We start from the raw sequence: 12,947 nt of genomic DNA on the forward strand, positions 1-12,947 counted from the left end.
ATGATCATATATTTGGACAACAACTAAATTAATAAAGTAGAATAACAGCTAAGATCATTTCAAATTAGCGACACAATGCTAGCAGTTTCAAAAGAAGACATTGTAATTCGAGCTGTCTTGCGTGGTGATTACCTAAAGTTTTGTCAACAAGGCAAACATGGCTATAAACATGTCAATTTATGGGTACTAAACACAACTGCTGTGGATAACGTCTTTATTTACGTGCAAAAGCCTCTGTAGCCCAATGGCAAGCTCCGAAGAGGGATGTTGAGCGAAAGAGTACCTCAGCAGAAAACAACCACTTGATGTCGCTGTTCCTTCTCAAAATGTCTTATATCAGCACACACACAACATTTCACATACCAGATCATGTCTTACATGTAGCAACTTTTACAAAGAATGGAAGTAGTTGCTAAATGTGTGACTTGTGTCTGTGACTGAGCCAAGTGGCAAGCTTTTACTGGTGGCAAGAGGCTGAGTGCCATCATATACTTCAGGACTGTCCGTTTCCTCGGGGACATTGGTTCTTTTAGAAGAAGTTGGGGAGTCAGCGGTGACAGATTCTCTGTGAGTTTGGTCATAAAGTGACTCTGTGTTTGAAGCCGAAGCAACAGAACTTAGACTCTCAGTGGAGAAAGACGTCTCTGTGATGAAGAGGGAGCCAAGGCTCAAGTCCGAGGACACAGAGGGAGACAGCCGAGGTTCATGCAGGCAGAGTTTGGAGACGAGTGGTTTCCCAACCGTCACCTGTTGTCTTTCTTCTACTTCTTCATCCATGCTGGCATACGTGTAATGAAGGCAGGTGACAAAAGTAAGCTCCCCCTAAAAAAAAACAGTGTGTTTAGTCTTCAGTTGATTGAAGTTCTCTCTCATCTCTGAAGACAAACCTCTGAACTGACAAAAATAATTATTATGACAGCATTTTTCTCTGACTGGATATAAACAGAACCAGTGATTAAAAGAACTCACTTTCAGTCTCTGCAAGCTTCTAATGCGTGTGTAGCGACTGGGGACCTCAGATGAAGGAACAATTTCACCACTTAATAATAAACAACCAGCTTCATGAAGAGTCTCCTGGTTACTTTTTTTCAGGTCAATGTCCACATCCTGCCGAGACACAGACCCATTAAATTCAAGGCACATCTGTACATATTCTTGTACACTTATGAAAGGGATGCCCAAAGATTTTAGCAAGACAGACAGTAAAGGTAACTTTGCATGGCAGGCAGATCAACTGATCCTTCATTTAGCATGCAAGGTTACATTGAAGGATTCCAAATTATGAATCATGTGTTTGTTACATCATAATATCAGTGAACAAACCAGAGGAAAGTTGGTGAGCTGAGCGCTGCAGGAGACAATGTCCTCTGGCTTCTCCAGTATCCGAGTGTAGATGACCATGACGTTGGAGAACTCTGCTGCAAACCCGAGCTGAACTCTAACACCACAGTCAAACTGCAGGAAAAAGCTCTCTGGGAGAACTGCAGGGAAATTCAAATGATTTAATGATCCTTGAGAGATGAAAATTATGATCGAAGCTAGTGTCATAAAAGAAAATACCATGCGCGATAGCCCACTGCAGGTTCCGCAGTGAATAAGATGAAGAACACTGGTCAGAGGTCTGTTGTATGGGATCAGTGAGGGAGCGCCGTTCAGACAGATTACTGCGAAGCTCCAGAGCCTGCCTTCCACGTGTGATCACACAGCGACCCATATCTGGTGAAGGTAAGCGAGTACTTTTTTGTAAACACTGGTAACAACATATATTTATACAACCTGTTTCATTTAGCCTAAACGCACAGTTCCGGAGATTTGGGAAATTCATTAAATTAATTGCAGTTACAATTTAAATATAAACTCTAAAACATTCACATGCAGGTCCTTCTTTAGCATTACAGGATCATCTCAAACATTTTTCTCCCATGTTCTCATGCAATATTGCTACCACCTAGCCTGTCTGCTCAGTGAAAATCCACTTCCTGGATGCATCACAGTTGGCGTACACACCCTCTGCCACTCTGTCCAGCATGACTGTGACCTTCTCATCCTCACACACTCGGCGCTTTAGGAAACTTATGAAGATGCCATTGGAGACGTCATCCCTCTTCACTTCGTATGCCTCAGCGTCCACACACCTGAAGGAAACAATGAACATATATTTACAGGCTGTCTCTGATTTGTGTTTTTAGCCCTGATTTTACTTCATCAAATTAAGCAAAATAAAATCACCTATGAAATGAAATAAGCAAGTGGAAAAAAGTGAGATACGTACGTGGCATATCCAAACACTATATTGGCTGTCACCTTTATCAGCCCTGGTTGCACAACGATGTGATCGTTGGGGTTTCTTTGACCAAAAAAAAACAAAAAAACATGACTTTCCATTGCAGCATATGATCTCAGTCAAAAAGCTATCTAATCATTACTCATCTTAAACCTTCAACATTAAAAGTCATTGTCACCTTTTGCGGCACATGTCCAGCAGGAACACATTGAGACCAGTCTCTTTCTCCTGCATCTGGGTCAGTATATTCTGCACACACACACAGTGCTTGGATGTGTAGGAGGCTGGCGCGTCGATGGGAACCATGAAACTGTTGCCATAATTCTCATAACCGTGTCCAGCAAAGTATAACAAACCTATGTAAAAAAGGTGAAAAATGATCTTTCCTTTGTATTATAGACTTGTACTGATGGTAAAAGTCTATGGATTTAATAAATATTCTTTAGTTTGTGCAGTGTCCCAATTGGGTGGCCTACATACTGTAAAGTTTGGGCTAAAAACAATACCTCTCCCATGTTAAAAACCCTAAATCAGAGTTTGTTACATTCTTTGAGACTGGACACCCTTCCAAACAGGTCCCACAAAACTTCCAGGTACAACCAAGCATTTTTGCAGAGGGCTGCAAACAGAGGGCTAAAGTACACTGCCTTCTGGACCTTTATGGAGGACATACCATAAACTCCCTTGTCGAGCAACAGGAGGAATTCTGTCACAGCACTGTGCATCTCCTGCCAGTTGAGGTCAAGCAGGGAAACCACCTTGAAATCCATCTGCCTGAGTAGATTGGTCAACTCGTGCACGTCAGCGATGGGAGCACACAGCTGCGTATGGTGCTGGTAGTTCATGTTACCAATCAGCAGAGCGACCTTGTCCGTGGCTGTAAGGGTGACGACACCAAAGTTCAAGAACCTGCCGCTTGCAGTTGGAGAACATTTTGATCTGCTCACTCTGAGCTGTGAGGATTTCAAACTTAACTAACTCACCATGGTAATGCAGAGCTGATGGATTAACCTGTTGAGGCTGATGGGTTTCGAGGCTTCCCATTGACCTGTGGACCTGTGAGTCTAATCACACCAAAACAAGATCATTAAAAGATGAAATCTTATGAATCATCAAATCATTGGGGGGGGGGGGGGGGGGGGACTCATTCAATGATTTTGCCAACTACCTAAACCACGGTCAACTTCTTCCCAATAAACGTCTGTGATGGAGGTTGGTCCTGCATGAATTCAGTAAAAACAGGAAGTATTTTTACTGCGCAGTGCAGCGCAGGTTTTTTTTATAGAACATGCTGAATGAGAACAGTGTCTCACCGATAGTGACTGCTGCTGTGTCAGTCCATGCTTCATGATACAAATTGTAAACTTTGCATCTGTACTGTCCCCGGTGAGCTGTGGTCACACATGGAATCTACCGGGAGCACAAAAACTCGTGCTTGATTTTAAACAGGTAATTTCCTCTGAAACAGATTCCCCTTAATGTTACAGTTCTATTTTTACTTCTGTAAGTTTATCAGCATTTTGTTTAGCATATTTCTTACCTTTGTCCTCTGGCTGCTTTTTCTAATTAACTTTGAGGGTTTAACCTCAACTTCTTTTATGTCTCAAATTCCATGTACGATGTTGTTGTATTATTTGGTGTTCTGCATTTTCTTTTAATTTGGCATTTTACACAATTTTTGCATCTGTGACAAAAATCTGTGTTTTTGGGTATTAATAATGTTTTCTTTTATCCTTTATGTACTGTACATGAATTATGTCACAAACATATTTTCAAAGACAAATTTGATTTCTCCTAGCACTATTAAAATTTCTTTGTCACAGTCTTGGACGCCCTTACCTTGAACGAGCGTGTCTTGTGTTGTTTCAAGGGTACTGTGTTGTGGTACCACTGGTACTGCGCAGGAGGATTGGCCTCTGCTTGGCACTCCAGGAGCAGGCTCTCGCTCTCCGACAGCACTTGTGATTGAGGCTGAAGGGTGACAAGCAGCCCGCTCACTGACCCTGAAAACAGACTGCTGGTGCTGCTGCAGTCTGAAATTATCATATATTATTATGAGCTGGGCTACTACATTGCACGGAAGAAGAGATAATAAAAGGGGGGACATGACAAATAAAAGTACCTCCAGAGTGAATGACACCAATGTGGGCCCACTGGGAAAAGGTGCAGTTGGCACCATGGTTGACCCTACAAATATAGTGACCCTTGTGGGACAAGGACAGAGGACAAAGAACCAGCTCTGGTGTGCTTCCTGCCTCACCTAAGATCTATGAATGGAATCATTGAAACAATAAATGTGTAAGTATTATTGACATACAAGGTTGAAAGCACAACAAGAATTGTACTTAGGTTCCACTGACCTCCTCATTGCCTCTGAACCACTGGTAGTTGAGCCCAGGAGGACCAGAAGCTCTGCAGGTTAATGCGACTTCGCTGCCCACTGTGGCCTCCTGGGACTGCGGCTGCACAGTGATATGTATCATCTCTGCCACTGACAAAACACATACAATGTTAGTGTTATGTATTGATGTGTTTAAGGATTTAGAAGCCTTCTTTTAGGGCTGATTGGGCAGTTAAGTAGGACATCGAAGATATCTTTATCAAAATAAAATGGAACTTCCTCATAGAATAGAAAGGGAAAAAAACTGTGTACACGTATTGCTTCCGCATTACCTGCGGAGGAGAAGTACTGCATAGCTTCCTGGTGCCCTATCCTCCTGAGGCAGTGAATCAGGAAGTCAAGCGTGCAGGAGCGATCAGCCAGGCCTGCCAGCAGGGCTCGTCCTGGGCTGCCTGTCGCACTCAGTACCTGGAGTGAGCAGCTCGTCAGCTCATTCTCACTGCAGAGAGGTGGAGGAAGAGACCTCACAGAGTACTGTCAGTCACAACTTCAATAAAATAAAACAATATATATCTTGGGTGAGAGACAGCAGAGATATTGATTGGAATGTGGTCCAAATGTTTGAAAATCCTCTACTTCTTTTTAACAAAATATGACCACTTGTTCTGGAAATTAGCCCTTGGTGATGTCACAGAGAGCACTGGCACACCTCCCAGGTTAATAACAGCACCCCAATCAGGTGGTTGTTCTGTTCTTTGAGGCAAGCTCCAGGTGGTTTCACAGGGGGCTGTGAACAGAGGGCTAAATATACTGCCTTCAGGACTGCAGTGGGTTTTTAAATAGACAATCAAACAAAGCTGCTCCAGTGCGGCTCAGATTAAGAAAAAAAAAGTTGTAAAGCGGCAAAACATAAATGAATTGGGAGCAAATATGAGCTTGCATGTTTCTGCGCTGCCTTCAATGTCTCACCTGCAGCGGAGATTCGGCTGCTCGGACACCACGTGGGCCAGCTGCCTCCACCCGCAGGTCAAGTTGTCCAGCATCGCGCCAAGCTTGTCCAGGACATTTCCTCCCAGAGCACCGAGGTCTATTCTGCGCTCTCCCATGTTAGACTGAAGCAAACAGGAGCTTATGAGGAAGAGCCGTGGTCACTGAAGTCATCAAGTCGAAGCTGTAGTGGTAATTCCCCCCTTTGGCACCGGTGACTAACAGCGGGTTTTCTGTGTAGAATGAGCTGTGAATGAGCTCAAAAACTCAAGGCTGCTGGTTGAACCCTTCACACGGGGGAATTCCCGCTGTTCGTTCTGAGGAAGGGTGCATGGCGCAAAAGTAAAATCAAGGAGCGGTGAAAGGATTTTTTTTTTTTTTTTGTCCGTTTGAATAAATTACCGCATCGAGCACCAATTGGTAAAGTGAACGGCTATCCGCATTCGACTCTTCCGCCATAGCGAGTATCATCACCGCGGCAGATCAAAGTTCATGCTTACCGATTATTTTTTAATTTCGTAACCAGGCTGGGGAGCGCAAAGTTCCAGATCAGGGAGGTGGTGGGTGAAATGACATCCGCTGTCTCCTAAGTCCGAGATGGCATCAATTCAACGCCCAATGAGAATTCCAGTCTTGTGCGATTTTGCACCATCTGCTTCTTATTTCGGTTCCTCTTTTGCGATTTGCACATGTGAGCTCATTTGCATAAAGTGTGACATTAATTCAAGTTGATGCTTTTTTAGGACAGCGGCCTACTGTTAAGATTAAAGATATGGTGACTCAAAACTAAGAAACATGCTTATACTGTATGACATACCTGTGACAACGTTCAGATGACCTTTATTACTTTTTAGAAAAGCCTTTGAGGATGTATTTTTGACAGCGTGACAATCCTTACACCAAGAGGTTTGTTGACTGTAAGACACATTGTGGGGGAAAAAAATACAAAAAAGTAGGATGACTCCATTTGTTTTTTTTCAATGAGTTTTCAAAAACAGCAAACAGTGAAAATGCCATCTTTGCTTGCATCAGACCACTTCTTTCTGTATAAAATGAACCTGAAGTGAACAGATTGACTCAACACACATAAAAAAAAAAACATTTTACCTGTACATAATTAAAACTAAAAATTAAAACCTAACCTATATGTCACCTGGCCAGATGTCTAAACCTCCAGGGAAAGGCTGATCGCAGTATACCATTAATGACTTGTAGTTGCTGTTTCCTTTGTTCAACCATTAGTCCAGTAATTGTGTTTTACATCACATCAAACATCCTAAACTACCCAGCAACAGCTTCCCTCTGGCTCTAACAGTTTGTCACAAGAACACAACAAAATGTACTGCTTAGCAAGAAGCTATCCAAACCACAATTGTTTTAGGAAGCTCAGAAAATCCAGTACACCATGTCAGGTAATTTGGTTTATTAGTCTAAAGCCAAGTGCCGTATTTCTGGTAAGTCCTGTTGTCAGTTTTATTGACGGCACTAAAACTTCTTCCCTTTGTGTAGCCGGTTAAAACGCCAAATGTTCTCCTTCCTCAAACGCTTCCAGTATTCCCAGGTGTCAGGCTCAAGCTCCTGTAGTCTTTTGGGGGACCCCAAGTTTAACTGGAACAACCTGAGTGAACAATAAAAGAACAGATAGATCATTTATTTGATACGTTTGAATTTTTAATAATGAATTCATCAGTCATTTTCAACAACATAGTTTAGACAAAATATAGATTTGCATGTTGTGTGTGTGAGAAATTATGTTTAAGAAGAACATGGCCATACCACTCAGGATATTGCTCTGGTGGCTTTAGCTGGGGGTCCTCTCCTTGCTTAAGGATGTTGACCCCTACTGCATAAGATGTGAGTCTGACAGGGTCTTTACAAATTTCAGGACCTTTCATCTCTTCTTTAACCATTCCTTTACCCTTTCCTTTCGCAGCTGCAAACAAGAGAAAGAAAACAGTGTTTTGTTGGCTCGGGGAATTTGAGACAGAGATGCCTAATTGGTCAAATAAAATTAAACACCGACATTTTGAAAATATAATCTGTACAAAAAACAGGTTCAACACTTTAAACGTACAAACACATATTGCCTGTAATGAAGTCGCCGATTTAACAAACATTTAATTCGACAATGCTAATTTAGATTTAACTCATTTATGTTTCACAGTAATATAGAATAACACAGATGATATAATAAGATGCTACTCTAAGGTTAGATTATTTTGGTTTTACTCACCAACTTTCTTGGCATATGCGCACGTCTGTTCTCCATTTAAAACATTCGTCCGACACAGAAATGCACCAGATTTATATAATACGCATTTTCTTAAGGCGACTGTCCTGAATACAATGCACCCCGACATCTTTCTGTAGTGGTTTAGGCAAAAACGAAGCTCAGCATGCTAAGGTTTGACTTTCATAGTTCCGTCCAACTTCCGGATTCACGTCAGTCGTTTTGGAACTGCTAATTTTACACACTGCCCCCAGTGGTCGGAGCAGAAGCACTGTAACGCAATATTACGTGGATGACAAGCCGCCAGATGGCAGCACTCCAAAAATAAAGTAGACAACGAAGACACAGTGTATGTGGACGTCGTAGCAGCAGAAGAAGAGTAACAAGCTCACTGAAAATGGCTGAGTACGCCGCTTCCCAGAGAAGTGCTCTGAAATTAAAGGGCATAGGGGACCTTTCAGCTGGAAAAAAGTAAGTCTCATGGCATTCCTAGAATATAGTTTAACAGCTTATGGTACCTTGAAGTAAAATCCTTACTTGGATATCACCAGTCGTATACGAGTATATTAGTGACTCCGATTTCGGGTTGTTTTTAGCCTGCATGCTAACGATCATACGTTGGGCCACTTGAACCTGATAATCCGTTTGTTGACATACCAAAATGCTAACATTTGGGCACTTTATAAATATTTTTTTGGTAAAAGGTATGTCCTAAGGATGGGTATTACCTAATAATATTGTTGTTGTTGTTGTTGTTTTTAAATTTACTTAAAATACATCACTCTAAAGCTAACGTTAGCTTAAAAACATGGCTAGCAACATCTGACATGCTCTCAACGTACCCAACTCGTTTTTTTATGTAACCCGTTAAATTTCCATCATTGGCAAACACACTGATTAATACCATTACGTAGATCGCTCGTCGTAATTTCTAAACAAACAATGTGTGTCTAAAAGTTAAACGGTTTGTGTAATGTGACATTAGGTTACAATGTTAAAGATTATTTAAAAAATAATTTTTAAATACCTAAAATGTTGTTTTTAGTTAAGAAAAAAAATATCTTTAGACTTCTGTATCGTATATTGTTTAAATCTTGTGCCAGATTGGCTTTTCATGTACATGTTCAGTATCAACAGATACTTGTGTAGATATGTAATAGTCACTGATGTTGTCAAGTGTCCAAAACTTCCTCACACGGTCCTGCATGGCAAGTTACTTATCAATATATTGTTACACTATTTTTCTTTTAAAGGAAAAAGAAGAAGGATAAAGAGAGCAAGCATCGCTTGGAGCAGGTTGTGACCAGTCAAAATGAAGAAGAAGTGATGGCTAAGAAAACATACATAGACAAAAGGACACCAGCGCAGATTGCTTTTGACAAAACGCAAGAGAAGAGGGTAAGTTACCAGCACTGTAGGGCTAATGTGAACAGCCAGCAGTATTTTACTGATGTGTGTATTGTGGTATTAACATTGTGCTCTTTGTTTTTCCCTAAAGCAAATGGAAAGGATTTTGAACAAGGCATCAAAGACACACAAACACAGAGTGGAGGTAAAATCATGCTACAGATGATTAGTACCTTTGTTAATACAATGTCATAAAACTGAGAATATCAACCTCATCTTTGCAAGTGCATTAATCCCAGACAAAAAACAACTTGTTTAACTATTAGAATCTAAGAGATCTTTGTGTTTTTTACTTGCAGGATTTCAATCGCCACCTGGACAACCTGACTGAACACTACGATATCCCGAAAGTCAGCTGGACCAAATAGAAAAGGAAAAAGTTTTTTTGTTTTGTTTTGTTTTTTTGGCTATTTTGCTAAGCTCATATATTTGCCATGTTTACTGGGCATCCAGATATTAGTATTGTTGGCTTTTTTTCTGGTATTTGCAATAAAGTGTTTGAGTTAACCTCTTTGTTTTAATGAAATTTGAAGTCATGTCGTTATTGAAAAAAAATGTGTATCTGTGATAGAAAAGTTTGGGTCGTTTCTGAAATCAAAAATTGAACTAGAACACACGTGCGTTTTAAAAATATTTATTGACGAGATGCTGCTTGAATGGCACGCAAAAAGACAGTGTATTCCCACACCACTTATGTTGCCCAATAAGGCATTTACAACTAATTACCAAATGCAACATATTGGCATAGAAAAACCTAGCTTGTTGTGGGGGAAAGCATGCATCCTGGTGCATTTTCAAATAAGACGTTGTTGAATCAGTTAATGTATAGTTCCAGTTACTAAGACTCCCAGTATGGATAAGATAAAAGGGGCAATATGCAATATCATTTAGCCACTGAATGTTGTAGGTTTGCTCTGCACATTTACCGCAACAAACACTCCCTGCACTCCCCTGAGTGGCCTTGGGAAGAGCTGAGGCTCCACTGAGCCAAATGGTCTAACTGGGACCATCACCAGATTTAAAAACAAGATGATGTCCCTCTTTGGCTTTCTTGTGTTTTTACGTTTTCTGTAAATGACACAACCATTTTAGCAATTGCCATTAGCATGGGTAGAGACAGTTCACCACTGTTTGTTGTTTACTGACATGATTTTGAGTGTCCCATGCAGGAAGGAAGAGAAGCAGGATACACAGTCAACTCGAGGTGTGATGTCAGCAACTGTGTAAGTAACAAAAGTTGTTTTTAACCGAAGTTTTATATATAAATATGACACATGGCCCCTTTGACGGTAGGTAGATGCATCAAACGGCAGACAGTTGTCATGATATTTAATGAGACAGATGTTCGTGAATTCGTGGAGTTCAACTGAAGGTCGTCAGAGTTCACTTGGGGCCCAGCATCTCACTTGGCTTCACCCACTGGTCGAACTGCTCCTCGGTCAGGTAGCCCAGCTCCACGGCCACAGCCTTCAGTGTGGAGCCCTTCTTGTGGGCCGTCTTGGCGATGGCGGCCGCCTTGTCGTAGCCGATGTGCGGGTTGAGTGCCGTCACCAGCATCAGGGACTCGTTCATGAGCTTGTCGATCCTCTCCGTGTTGGCCTGGATGCCCACCACGCAGTTGTTGGTGAAGGAGACAGAGGCGTCGCCGAGCAGCCGGGCGGAGTTCAGCACGTTCTTGATGATCATGGGCTTGAACACATTGAGCTCAAAGTGTCCGTTGCTGCCGCCGATGGTCACTGCCACGTGGTTGCCCATCACCTGGGCCGCCACCATGGTCATGGCCTCGCACTGCGTGGGATTCACCTTGCCGGGCATGATGCTGCTGCCGGGCTCGTTCTCTGGCAGGTTGAGCTCCCCTAGGCCGGATCGGGGTCCCGAGCCCAGGAAGCGGATGTCGTTGGCGATCTTCATCATGCTGACGGCCACCGTGTTCAGGGCGCCGCTCAGCTCCACAAGGGCGTCGTGGGCTGCCAGGGCCTCGAACTTGTTGGGGGCCGTGATGAAGGGCAGACCCGTCAGGGAGGCCACGGTGGAGGCCACCTTCTCCGCGAAGCCAATGCGGGTGTTGAGCCCCGTCCCCACGGCCGTGCCCCCAGCCGCCAGCTCGTACACCCGGGGCATGGCGGACTTGATCCTCTCCATGCCGTACTTCACCTGGTGCACATAGCCACCAAACTCCTGGCCGAGCGAGAGCGGCACGGCGTCCTGCGTGTGCGTGCGTCCAATCTTGATGATATCTTTGAACTCCTCGGACTTTGCTGCCAGGGCATCGTGCAGCGTCTGCATGCCGGGCAGCAGGACCTGGTGCACCTCCGTGGCTGCGGCTATGTGCATGGCCGTGGGGAACGTGTCGTTGGAACTCTGGCTCTTGTTCACGTGGTCGTTCGGGTGCACGGGATCTTTGGAGCCCAGCTTCCCACCCAGGATCTCGATGGCCCTGTTGCTGATCACCTCGTTGACGTTCATGTTGCTCTGCGTACCTGAGCCGGTCTGCCACACCACCAGAGGGAAATGATCGTCAAGCTTGCCGGCCGACACCTCGTCCGCAGCCTGCACGATCGCGCCTGCAATCTTCGGGTCCAGGCCGTAGTCCTTGTTGACTTCAGCGGCCGCTCTCTTCAGAACACCGAAGGCCTTGATTACCTGGATCGGCATTCTCTCGCTGGGTCCACCGATCTTGAAGTTCATGGTGGATCTGACGGTCTGGGCGCCGTAGTACTTGTCCGCCGGGACCTTGAGCTCGCCGAACGTGTCCCGCTCCAGTCTGTACTCCGAGCTGGCCATTCTGCTCGTGCAAAGGAGGCGTTCGGAGTTGACGCCGAGTCGTTGTAAAGTCAGGAGGTTGCAGTTAAACTGCCGGACGTGTCTAAAGGAGCGAAACATGGCTTCGCATTAGAGGTGAATACGGGGGGAGGTCAACGCAGCCTTGCTCAATGTAACCTGTCATTGGGTGCGGAGGAAATTGTTGGTGCGTCAGCCAATGGCGGAGAAGCAGAGGCTGGACTTCCGCTGTGTTCGTCCAATGGACTGGCAGAGCTGCGGAATCGCCTGGACCGCTTCATCCGGTGTCATGCCGTGTTGACTGCCTGCCGAGATATGCGTGCACCGAGTGGGAGCGCGCACCGTTGTGGGGTCATTCCAGAGACATCACTGAGTACGATATAGTTTATTTATTTGACTATTACTGAACATTTAACACACTGCCGTCATCAGTGTTTTGCGAAACTCAAAGGCACTTAGCAGATCTCGATGATCGTAACAAATGACATTTCTGAGGGCCACTTGTGTTTTATAATACGTAATTACTAATGTTTCAAATAAGGATTGTCATAAAACATATGCTGCTCACATCAGTGTCTGTGTATCTATTTGCTTTGAATAAATGTCCTTACTTGAGTGTGTGTGGCTGAATCAAATAATTAAGTTGATGGGTATGAAACTTTGTGTGTCCAGTCAGAACTGCTTAAAATACCAGCCACAAACTGCTTTTCGAGACCCGCCACTGATCATTGGGGTGCTACGAAGCTACTAGGGTGCGCGTTCCCGCGACGTGCATGCAAATCTCGACAAGCATGCAGAACTTGGCATGACACCGGATATGTAAAGTTAGCAAATGTGCACAATTTCCAGCTCGACCATGACGGACAATTGCGATCACACACACAAAATAGGGTTAAACTTGATTAAAATATTGGATC

General features: G+C 43.8%; 4 protein-coding genes across 4 annotated transcripts; 1 reads left to right on the forward strand and 3 right to left on the reverse strand.

The window, feature by feature from the left end:
- Nucleotides 1-200: 200 nt before the first annotated feature.
- On the reverse strand, nucleotides 201-6,240 carry malt2 (MALT paracaspase 2). Its single transcript, XM_076022970.1, has 17 exons — nucleotides 6,113-6,240; nucleotides 5,595-5,737; nucleotides 4,958-5,124; nucleotides 4,645-4,775; nucleotides 4,407-4,551; nucleotides 4,124-4,317; nucleotides 3,598-3,694; nucleotides 3,453-3,503; nucleotides 3,268-3,348; nucleotides 2,958-3,161; nucleotides 2,463-2,640; nucleotides 2,273-2,347; nucleotides 2,008-2,135; nucleotides 1,561-1,716; nucleotides 1,324-1,481; nucleotides 970-1,107; nucleotides 201-822 (listed from the first exon to the last, which is right to left on the reverse strand). The coding sequence occupies exons 2-17, from the start codon at nucleotides 5,729-5,731 to the stop codon at nucleotides 391-393; spliced, it is 2,472 nt and encodes an 823-aa protein (XP_075879085.1). The 5' UTR covers nucleotides 5,732-5,737; nucleotides 6,113-6,240; the 3' UTR covers nucleotides 201-390.
- A 261-nt stretch (nucleotides 6,241-6,501) lies between these two features.
- On the reverse strand, nucleotides 6,502-8,054 carry mrpl54 (mitochondrial ribosomal protein L54). Its single transcript, XM_076022978.1, has 3 exons — nucleotides 7,846-8,054; nucleotides 7,389-7,545; nucleotides 6,502-7,230 (listed from the first exon to the last, which is right to left on the reverse strand). Exons 1-3 carry the CDS (start codon nucleotides 7,970-7,972, stop codon nucleotides 7,098-7,100), a joined length of 417 nt encoding a protein of 138 aa, XP_075879093.1. The 5' UTR covers nucleotides 7,973-8,054; the 3' UTR covers nucleotides 6,502-7,097.
- A 101-nt stretch (nucleotides 8,055-8,155) lies between these two features.
- Nucleotides 8,156-9,775, forward strand: fam32a (family with sequence similarity 32 member A). The gene is made up of 4 exons (XM_076022979.1): nucleotides 8,156-8,313; nucleotides 9,096-9,240; nucleotides 9,341-9,394; nucleotides 9,549-9,775. Exons 1-4 carry the CDS (start codon nucleotides 8,240-8,242, stop codon nucleotides 9,615-9,617), a joined length of 342 nt encoding a protein of 113 aa, XP_075879094.1. The 5' UTR covers nucleotides 8,156-8,239; the 3' UTR covers nucleotides 9,618-9,775.
- A 786-nt stretch (nucleotides 9,776-10,561) lies between these two features.
- Nucleotides 10,562-12,190, reverse strand: fh (fumarate hydratase). Its single transcript, XM_076022975.1, has one exon. It carries the CDS (start codon nucleotides 12,130-12,132, stop codon nucleotides 10,633-10,635), a length of 1,500 nt encoding a protein of 499 aa, XP_075879090.1. The 5' UTR covers nucleotides 12,133-12,190; the 3' UTR covers nucleotides 10,562-10,632.
- Between the last annotated feature and the right edge of the window lie 757 nt (nucleotides 12,191-12,947).

The sequence above is a fragment of the Nelusetta ayraudi genome, unplaced genomic scaffold (assembly GCF_046127955.1).
Source record: "Nelusetta ayraudi isolate G7.1 ecotype Tasmania unplaced genomic scaffold, CSIRO-AGI_Nayr_v1 ptg000013l, whole genome shotgun sequence".
Classification (NCBI taxonomy): domain Eukaryota; kingdom Metazoa; phylum Chordata; class Actinopteri; order Tetraodontiformes; family Monacanthidae; genus Nelusetta; species Nelusetta ayraudi.